At 44.5% G+C, this 11132-nt stretch overlaps 1 protein-coding gene across 1 annotated transcript; it reads right to left on the bottom strand.

Moving 5' to 3' along the window:
- Nucleotides 1–621: 621 nt before the first annotated feature.
- Nucleotides 622–1511, bottom strand: LOC123152989 (dormancy-associated protein homolog 3-like). Its single transcript, XM_044572326.1, has 2 exons — nucleotides 1186–1511; nucleotides 622–806 (listed from the first exon to the last, which is right to left on the bottom strand). Exons 1-2 carry the CDS (start codon nucleotides 1430–1432, stop codon nucleotides 622–624), a joined length of 432 nt encoding a protein of 143 aa, XP_044428261.1. The 5' UTR covers nucleotides 1433–1511.
- Between the last annotated feature and the right edge of the window lie 9621 nt (nucleotides 1512–11132).

The following is an 11132-nucleotide window of genomic DNA, read 5'->3' on the forward strand; positions in this document are numbered from 1 at the left end:
CACGCCGCTCCACCTCCGGCTACACCATCTTCCTCGGCGACGCCCTGATCTCCTGGTACTTGAAGCGCCAAGCCACGGTCTCCCGATCGAGTGCAGAGGCCGAGTAACGTTCCGTCGCTAACGTCGTCGCCGAATGCTGCTGGCTCCGGCAGCTCCTGGGCGAGCTACACGTCAGCGTCCCCAAGGCCACAGTCGTGTACTGCGACAACATCTCCAGTGTCTACATGGCAGCCAACCCCGTCCATCACCGGCGCACCAAGCACATCGAGCTCGACATACATTTTGTCCGGGAGAAGGTGGCGCTCGGTGAACTCCGTGTTCTACACGTTCCGACGGCGCAGCAATTTGCCGACATGATGACGAAGGGCCTACCCGCTGCTGCCTTCCAAGAATTTCGGTCCAGTTTGTGCATCCGGCCACCGGACGCTCAACCTGCGGCGGGGTGTCAACGGATATCTGCTGGTTGACTAGTTCTCTCTAGACATGACCTAGTCTTCCCCCTCTCTGCGCACTAGGCGCACGATCATGCGCACGATTGCACAACGGATGTACTCGAACTGTATATATGCAGAGCTAATAGATCGGCAAGCACTACGGTGCATTACTCCCTCCTTTCCCTCGCTAACAATTGGTATGGTGCAAGGAGCATGGAGTGAGAGTGAAGGTGACGTTTAAATCGTACCAGTCGTACACAATGGGGCTCCTGGGCCCGACGGTCGCCTCCTCCCGGACGACGTCGACGTTGGCCATCTTGGATTTCCGGCGGAACGCCCTCCAGCCGTCCACCCTCGGCGTGCTACTGCTACCTGCAACAGTTCAGGCAGATTAACCACTGATGCAGTGTCCACAACTTGGCATAACTTTTCTGAATAAAGTTTCGGATAGAAGAACAGTTTAACGAGGAGGAATTTCAGAGGAAACGACTGATTTCAGATAGAACTCTGCGTCTGCAACAGAATTGGGCACATATCTGATTCTGTGGCTGGATCGAGCTCGAGCAACAAGCCATGATGTATTAAGCAAAAGTTCATGTTCTTCTTGCCCCATACCCACGGATCAACATATCGCAGATACAACAGAAGCGGTCACGGTCGATGAGCGGCACACAGAGACAGAGTCACACACCGATCCTAATCAAAGAACGAAATCATAGGTAGAGGCCAAGAAACAGAGGCGGAGACCCACCTGCTGCGAACGGAGAGTCCGGCGCACTGGCCGGGGAGGACGGCAAGGAAGTCGACTCGCCGGACGGGGGTGAGAGAGACGGCGGCCGGGAGATGCTGATGCTGCGGGTCACCGTCGGCTGGACGTCCGTGGTCGGCGCGGCTGACGAGGAGGGCGAAAAGGAGGAGTACTTTCGGAGCCTGCCGAGACCGTGGTCCGGCCGCGGGCCGGCGACCGTGTCGTCCGAGAGCTGGTCGAGGAGGCCCATGCGATTGGTTCCGTGTACCGTCGCCGACTCGCCGTGGTCTTTCTTTGTTGGCTGGGAACCAGAGAGACAAAGGCTGAGACAAAGTGGCCGGCCTTCGGGGCAGCGAGAGGCCGCGGCCGAGAGGTTCTTTATAGAGCAGTGGAATAATAAGAAGGAAAATAATCCTATACGACCTGGTCTCACATTGCATCTGATAAGACCCTCCCCAAAAGATGCCACGTGTCCTTCACCAATCTTGATGCACCTTTTCTTCATAAATGGAATCAGTGGGAGAATATGCCCTACAAAGAAAATATGAACACGGCTAAATTGCAATGTATCTTTTTTATGTTCATTTTGTAGAAGGATGCTGCTTGCAGCATCTTCTTCATAATGAATCCGGTGCTGTGAGACATTATGCTTGCACAAAACATCATTTTTTTCCCGTTTCAACGCACGGGCATATGTGCTAGTCATAATCAAACCAGCAACATAGGGTCACCAAATTTGAGATTCTTTTTTCAACCGCATAAAGCAAACATCAATAATTGAATTCCATTTAAGTATTGCGCATTGCAGGATAAAAAGAAAAAGTAAACGGGTATTACACATTATAAACTCACCTTCTTTGTATCTGTTGGCGGGTTGCTTGACCAAATTTAGTAATATGCATGCCAACATGTTAAAAACGTTGAGCACCAATAAAGCACAGCAAACCATAGGTAGAAGATAAATCAATATACTTCATTCATATGCACTAAACGCATTGTAAAAAGGTACAAGTACTGAAATGGAATCAAAAAACCAGAAATAAGATTTGCATAATGGAGTGAGATATGATTACGTTAGTGATTTTTTAAAAGAGTGACCAGAGCTTGTAGAGTTAGTCGTTGAGTTTTGCTTCTCTACCACCACAGCTCCGTCACACGCGAGGTTCTTGCTCTAGTACTGCTGCCCATGCACTCTGCAACTTAGCCTTCGACAATCTACATCGTCCTTGAAGTCCCGGTGCTCTTACTTCTGATCCAACAAAACCGAAGGATCCCTGACCCGACAAATCTGAAGGATTAAAATAAAATAAAGAGTTCAGTTGTGAACAGCGGTAAGGGCTCCATCGCACACAACGCTGGGCGTTACTGATTTAGCAACCGATGACGGAAGGAGAATACTCTTCGGAGCTCTATACCCTGTCCATGATATGTCATTTCTGAAATCTTAAGAGGAAGTGGTACGTTCTACTATACTAATGTGGTATCATTTGACCCCGGTGCTGTGAGACATTATGCTTGCACAAAACATCATTTTTTTCCCGTTTCAACGCACGGGCATATGTGCTAGTCATAATCAAACCAGCAACATAGGGTCACCAAATTTGAGATTCTTTTTTCAACCGCATAAAACAAACATCAATAACTGAATTCCATTTAAGTATTGCACATTGCAGGATAAAAAGAAAAAGTAAACGGGTATTACACATTATAAACTCACCTTCTTTGTATCTGTTGGCGGGTTGCTTGACCAAATTTAGTAATATGCATGCCAACATGTTAAAAACGTTGAGCACCAATAAAGCACAGCAAACCATAGGTAGAAGATAAATCAATATACTTCATTCATATGCACTAAACGCATTGTAAAAAGGTACAAGTACTGAAATGGAATCAAAAAACCAGAAATAAGATTTGCATAATGGAGTGAGATATGATTACGTTAGTGATTTTTTAAAAGAGTGACCAGAGCTTGTAGAGTTAGTCGTTGAGTTTTGCTTCTCTACCACCACAGCTCCGTCACACGCGAGGTTCTTGCTCTAGTACTGCTGCCCATGCACTCTGCAACTTAGCCTTCGACAATCTACATCGTCCTTGAAGTCCCGGTGCTCTTACTTCTGATCCAACAAAACCGAAGGATCCCTGACCCGACAAATCTGAAGGATTAAAATAAAATAAAGAGTTCAGTTGTGAACAGCGGTATGGGCTCCATCGCACACAACGCTGGGCGTTACTGATTTAGCAACCGATGACGGAAGGAGAATACTCTTCGGAGCTCTATACCCTGTCCATGACATGTCATTTCTGAAATCTTAAGAGGAAGTGGTACGTTCTACTATACTAATGTGGTATCATTTGACCCCGGTGCTGTGAGACATTATGCTTGCACAAAACATCATTTTTTCCCGTTTCAACGCACGGGCATATGTGCTAGTCATAATCAAACCAGCAACATAGGGTCACCAAATTTGAGATTCTTTTTTCAACCGCATAAAGCAAACATCAATAACTGAATTCCATTTAAGTATTGCACATTGCAGGATAAAAAGAAAAAGTAAACGGGTATTACACATTATAAACTCACCTTCTTTGTATCTGTTGGCGGGTTGCTTGACCAAATTTAGTAATATGCATGCCAACATGTTAAAAACGTTGAGCACCAATAAAGCACAGCAAACCATAGGTAGAAGATAAATCAATATACTTCATTCATATGCACTAAACGCATTGTAAAAAGGTACAAGTACTGAAATGGAATCAAAAAACCAGAAATAAGATTTGCATAATGGAGTGAGATATGATTACGTTAGTGATTTTTAAGAGAGTGACCAGAGCTTGTAGATTTAGTCGTTGAGTTTTGCTTCTCTACCACCACAGCTCCGTCACGCGCGAGGTTCTTGCTCTAGTACTGCTGCCCATGCACTCTGCAACTTAGCCTTCGACAATCTACATCGTCCTTGAAGTCCCGGTGCTCTTACTTCTGATCCAACAAAACCGAAGGATCCCTGACCCGACAAATCTGAAGGATTAAAATAAAATAAAGAGTTCAGTTGTGAACAGCGGTATGGGCTCCATCGCACACAACGCTGGGCGTTACTGATTTAGCAACCGATGACGGAAGGAGAATACTCTTCGGAGCTCTATACCCTGTCCATGACATGTCATTTCTGAAATCTTAAGAGGAAGTGGTACGTTCTACTATACTAATGTGGTATCATTTGACCCCGGTGCTGTGAGACATTATGCTTGCACAAAACATCATTTTTTTCCCGTTTCAACGCACGGGCATATGTGCTAGTCATAATCAAACCAGCAACATAGGGTCACCAAATTTGAGATTCTTTTTTCAACCGCATAAAGCAAACATCAATAACTGAATTCCATTTAAGTATTGCACATTGCAGGATAAAAAGAAAAAGTAAACGGGTATTACACATTATAAACTCACCTTCTTTGTATCTGTTGGCGGGTTGCTTGACCAAATTTAGTAATATGCATGCCAACATGTTAAAAACGTTGAGCACCAATAAAGCACAGCAAACCATAGGTAGAAGATAAATCAATATACTTCATTCATATGCACTAAACGCATTGTAAAAAGGTACAAGTACTGAAATGGAATCAAAAAACCAGAAATAAGATTTGCATAATGGAGTGAGATATGATTACGTTAGTGATTTTTAAGAGAGTGACCAGAGCTTGTAGAGTTAGTCGTTGAGTTTTGCTTCTCTACCACCACAGCTCCGTCACGCGCGAGGTTCTTGCTCTAGTACTGCTGCCCATGCACTCTGCAACTTAGCCTTCGACAATCTACATCGTCCTTGAAGTCCCGGTGCTCTTACTTCTGATCCAACAAAACCGAAGGATCCCTGACCTGACAAATCTGAAGGATTAAAATAAAATAAAGAGTTCAGTTGTGAACAGCGGTAAGGGCTCCATCGCACACAACGCTGGGCGTTACTGATTTAGCAACCGATGACGGAAGGAGAATACTCTTCGGAGCTCTATACCCTGTCCATGACATGTCATTTCAGAAATCTTAAGAGGAAGTGGTACGTTCTACTATACTAATGTGGTATCATTTGACCCCCCCCCCCCCCCCCCCCACAATCACACAAAAGTACATGAAAAATGAGAGGTTCGGTTCATCTCTGAATAAGGAAGGACGGAATGGAACTACAGTATGCAACTGTAGATGCAAACTCCCATATACTAACCATTCCACTATGTAGAACTCTGAACTCAGAATGCAGAAACCAAGACATGTTGAACTGAAATTGCTGGAGGTGACAGTTGGCAAACCACAAGATTACGCACCATGTTCGAAAGCAAACACATGCATCTATGATCTATCTTCTGGTGGCAGCGTCAGTGCACGATCTAAGTAGCAGTAAATTTCATCAGATAAGCCCACAAAGAATAAAAATCACCAGATCATTCAGCAACAGAGTGAGAAACACAGACAGAAGAAATACATAAGCAGAGAAGCATGAGCCAATCTCTACAAAAATCAAAAAAAAAATGTGCACACACACGCACATATCAGCCAGTTCTAGCATACATCGATCTATCAAAGCATCAGGCCATCAGCCACCCATTAGAGAAGTGAAAAATGAAAGGATTCAAACTTACGCATCAATCCATCTAAGCATCAGGCCAAAGGCAGCAGGAGCGAAGTGCTCTGATGAATCTGCTTGGCGCAGCTCCGATCCCCTCGCGCATCTTGGCGGCGACGCAACCCCGGCCCCCTCGCTCACCTCTAATGCGGCGCCAACCTGACCCCCTTTCTCTACCTTTTCCCTCCTCACGTCGCCCACGATCGACATCCATATGGGGCGCCATCCGAGCTAGCGGCATTGTCCAATCCACTTTCCTGCCCATAGCAAAATCTCAGTGTGGCCATATCTCTTAACAGTTAAGGAATATTACAAAACAACACAATTGTACAAGCAGTAGCAGTAGCAAGCAACATGCAACCTTGACAAAAATATTGTACTGTACACTACAAAAAATCTATTCATAAGGAGGGTAACTAAAAAAATCATACTGTGCACTACAAAAATATCTATTCTCATGAAGAATTACGCCAGTTGCGTTAATTAGCAAATGAGGAAAATAATCCATTCATACATCATAAGCAATTAAATAGAAATTGGAGCAGCACCACCAAACATTCTTAGGAGGTGATTACCTTGTGAAGAACTGCTAGTGCTCCCAGTTTTTCAGTTAAAAGAGCAGGGTCCTAATAAAAAAAGAATTGGTTTAGAAGTTCATAGGCGGTTTGTTGTTCGGGCTACATAAAACAACTCCACAGTTGAAGAAACAACATTGCTTAATATTCAGTGAACTACTAAATGGAACAATTAAGATAATTTTGTAGCCTCAGCAAGTACCAACTATTTGGCTTATCTAATCTCACAGATTCCTTATTATTTTGATATACCAAGACAAAGTAGGTACTCTGCTCTCAGCTTTATGTTGGACTCAACAAAATACAGTGCAACTATCATGATTTTTGAAGTTGAGATTCATAAAATGAAGATTGGGGTAAAGCATGGCTCTACTTATCTGATGAAGAACAAAATTAAAATTAATTCCATGCTGGTTACTGAATCTGATGAGATATAATCCCGCACCCAACCTGAAAGTCTGATCTCTCGCCCATAAATTGTATTCCAGAGTAGCCACATCAGAAACAAATAATATGACACATAAATTATTGTGTTCCCTCGTCTTCTCCTTCTTCATCCATAGAATGGATCACAGAAACAGCTATTGACCATCTTATTTGATCAGGTAGCTAAATCTATTGAATATAAGCATGGAAAAACTAGATAAAAAAAATAAAGCACAAAAGAAATTAAGAGAAAAGGGAAGGATGAGAGAGAGAGAGAGAGGAATACGTACCCCCGAATGGAGATCCTCAACAATCAATCATTAGCGACGGCGAGCACTTTGCCGCTGACTGTATGGCCTTCTGTAATTGTGCCAGCAGCATGGCTCGAGTCATTAGCCTATTGAGGACAACAACACCAAGGAGATGTGGCCGTGGAGGATCTGGCCGCTGACTTGCTCGACTCAATCTGGGGCATCACCGCTTGAAGAACAGAAGGTGAGTGGAGGGCAGCGCCGGCGGGGAAGAGAGCGGCGCGGGTGGGGAATACGGCGGCTCGGGGTGGGAGGGAAGAGGGTGGCGCCAGCGGGGAAGAGGGCGGCTCTGGGTGGAGCGGCGGCGGCGAAGGGATGAAGGGCGGCGGCGAAGGGAGACCTCGCTAGAGGGTAGGAGTCGTTGATCGTACGTGCGGACAATAGGTTTAGGTTTTTTTGTCGCTGGTTAGTTTTTGTTGGTTAACCATCGTAGGTTTTTTTTCGGTCATACGTACATGGGTGTGGGTTGGGGCCTTAGCACGAGGTTTTTTTGGTTCGTGATGGCTAAGTCCAAGGTGGGAGGAGGTATCAAAAAAAACCATAGGAAGTGGGATGAAAAAAATCTGAAAGCGAGACTACCAACTGCTCCATTAGAAATAGAGATATCTCTATACTAGTCTCTCTATAGAAGCGGCCATATGGCTTCATCATACCCAAAAGAACTATAAGGTTCGGTCTCCTCTCTTACATCGTTAGTTTCGTCAAGCCCTCCCGCACCGCGCGCTATTGATTTTTCTTCAGTCCTCCCCGCATTGGTTTTTCACATGGAAACCACTCCTAAAAAACCGAGGCCAATTGATTCCCCTGCCATATCCCCACCTGTGATCTGGCCGCCGCCAAGCTCCCCGATCTAGCAAAACTGGGAGGACGCGCGCTGCCCGTCCTCGACCTCCCGCCAGCAACGCTCCAATGTCACCGTTCTGCGAGACCCAAGGATTCGCCGCTGCCACCCGGACCTATTTTGCGGCATCGAGGAGGGGGTGGGCGAGAGTTCATGTCCTCCCTAGGCCGCCGCAGCCGGGCTCGTATCGTCAGGCGGACATGGAGTCGATGCGGCCGCCAGCCACGCCCCGTTCTTCTCCCCTCTCCCTCCCAGTACATGCTCCCCTGCCTCTTCCCCCATTCTTGAGGTCAATCATGATGGACTCTTTATGGATATATGTTGCTTGTTGTGCTGCAGCCGGTGGGTCGTTGAGGTGGGGTGGGGCAACTCGCGATACGGCAAGGAGCTACTGCGGTAGGGCGCCGATGGCGACGAGGTCACCTACACCTACATCAACCTCTACCTGACCAACGTCCAGCTCATTTTCACTTGGGAGTAGGTGTTGCTGATTCCATTTGAATTTCCAAGCAATCTCGCCCTTTGCAGCCTTGCAGGTTCGTCTACCCATGTCACTATCCCCCGCAACAAGTGACAACTCGGTAACGAGCATCACTAAGAAAAGAAATTGGGAGATACCAATCAACATCAGTGCAGCAGTTCTTGTGGAGGCTAACCCATAATAGCTTACCTTTGAGACTCTCCCTGAAGTGTACATGAATGTTGTGGCATGATGTGTATGTGCTGCAAAAGATTAGATAATGACAGCCCCCCTTCATAAGATGCAAGGAAGTGAAGAAACTATGGAGAAGTTTAGAGCTAGGACTACATCCACATGGATGCTAAAGAAGTAGTACAATCAGTACCAGACCTGCCGAAAGGTCAAAGAGTACTGCTTACAAGCATGCTATGGAGGTGGTGGAGCCGCCGAAACAAGGTAAATGATGGGGAAACAGGGGGGGGGGGGCATATAGTCACACCACAATTAGGCTTGACATTTCAGTTCCGTGGAGCGCAAACGCACGCAGCTAGCAGCAGCAAGCCAACAACACACTCCTCTGAATCTGATCCTATCCACAGGTAATTTTTTTATTCATTCCCAATTTCTTTCCTTAAATTTTACTAAGGTGATTGCCTATTTGTCTGTGTTACCATAAATAAATTATGGAAGATCTTGTTCGGTAAACTTGTTGCTTGCAGATTATGAAAAGGCGCAATTTTTTAACAAAAGTTTTTAGTTGATATCATAAACAGTTCACTCAATTGTGTTTACAGTTCAGAGTTTGTAGCCATCAACCATGGAAGGCGGGTTGTTCAATAATGCACCGAGTACTGATTATATGTAATGTAATACTACCTCTATAAACTAATATAAGAAATTTTAGATCACTAATCTAAAACGTCTTATATTAGTTTACAGAGGGAGTAGTATATAAATGGTTCAGAATTTGTATTGTCCTTTAGCTTGGCCCACCCAGCTTTTTGTTTGTAGCTCCTCCACTGAGTTACATTTCTCATTTCTGTATGCAAATGATTTCTGTTCGAGTAGTATCATAAGCATATGATCATCAGATTAGCTAGCCTGAGATTGGCTCCTTAGGTCCATCAATTTTGGGGGCCTTCTTTTCCGGTGGTTCAAAGGCAACGCTAGGTGATGTCAATCCGTAGTTTACTTCTAATGACTGCATGTCATGTAAAACAGCAAAACTACTTTTTAGTACTTCGTCACCATGGACTAATTGTGTTCTTCTTTACTGCCTATGCTGGAAAGCGAGTAAAACACATGCTTTAATGTGTGTTCAAAATTATATTTTTTCCTTCAAATAAAATCATGTTGTGTAATATATTTTCACGAAATGAATAATGTTGATACCTTGGATGAAACCTAACATGATAGTTTGTGTTCTCTTTACAGGAATTAGATAAACATGTAACCATTGATGCTTAGTTGATGAACTTTTTCGTTATATACATGTGATATTTAGACAAACCCAAATATCCCTTTTTCCTTACATGCTGGGTATAATGGTCCTTTTGATTTATTTTGAAGAGTGGTATTTGTGACTCAAAGAACAAGCCATGTCGATGGAGGTGGCGAGCCTGGATTTGTAGGCGGAGACGGTGGGGAAGAAGAACAAGAATAAGAAAAAAAACTTATTTGGCGGTAGAAAGGTTGAAAATGTCACCTGAAGTGAATTAGAACTTAAAGGTGTATGTTCGACATGAATATAAATGAGCAACTAGAATGTATGCGCCCTCGTGCAACGCACGGGCATTCACCTAGTACTAGATAAAAGAAATGTAAGGTCCCCTCTCCCATTTTACGTTTGGTCCGACCTCTCATCCGTACCTCTCAATCCCGATTTTTCTCTCACACCTGATTTTTCTCGCATCGCTGGATTTTTTTCTGCGCTTTAATTGTTTTATTCATTGGCCTACCAAATAAATGATGATACAAGGAGCAATAACTGGCAATCGGCAATCAGTGGCTAAATCTTATGGCAAGTGGCAATCGTACGATAAGTGACAATCACCGGCTAAATCTTATGGCAAGTAGCAATCATGTAAACAATCTTATATTTACCAATTGGATGCACCATACGAGGCTTCACGTTAATCCTGATAATTAAGAAAATTGTCCGTTCAATCTCAGTATTAATTGTCTACAGCCATAGGATGAGGTAACATGAGTCCGCCCAATGTCCCACGTCTATGACCTTAATTCTAGGAGTCTTGACAGCTATAACCATCCGATATATGCTATGGTTAATCAAAAACGTTTGATCCTAATAATTTGCTCCCCTAACTTTTCTAAATCTTTTGTAAAAAAAAAACTTCCCAATATGTACGTCACGGATGTAGGCAGTGCAACCCTATATTCCTCAAGCCCTTCTCCTAGGCTGCAGCCGCCTTCTCTTCCCCCACAGGCCTCCTCCAGCGTGCTTTCCGCTTGACCCGGCTGCCGCGTTCTCCTCTTTTTTTTTCCGTGGTCGATTCTCAAATCAGTCTAAACGCTATCTTCTCCGGCTCCCTCTTGGTTTGTTTTCATGCTAAGAAGAAGAAGAAACCAAACGGACCTGTCATCCGGGTATGTTTGTCCAATCCCTCTTTGCTTAATTCTAGGGTTCACGATTTACATCAGGTAGTTTACCTGTAGCCGTATTAGCCGTGTAGTGTACGCTGGATTCAGAATAGCAGCCTATTT

The sequence above is a fragment of the Triticum aestivum genome, chromosome 7A (assembly GCF_018294505.1).
Source record: "Triticum aestivum cultivar Chinese Spring chromosome 7A, IWGSC CS RefSeq v2.1, whole genome shotgun sequence".
NCBI lineage: Eukaryota > Viridiplantae > Streptophyta > Magnoliopsida > Poales > Poaceae > Triticum > Triticum aestivum.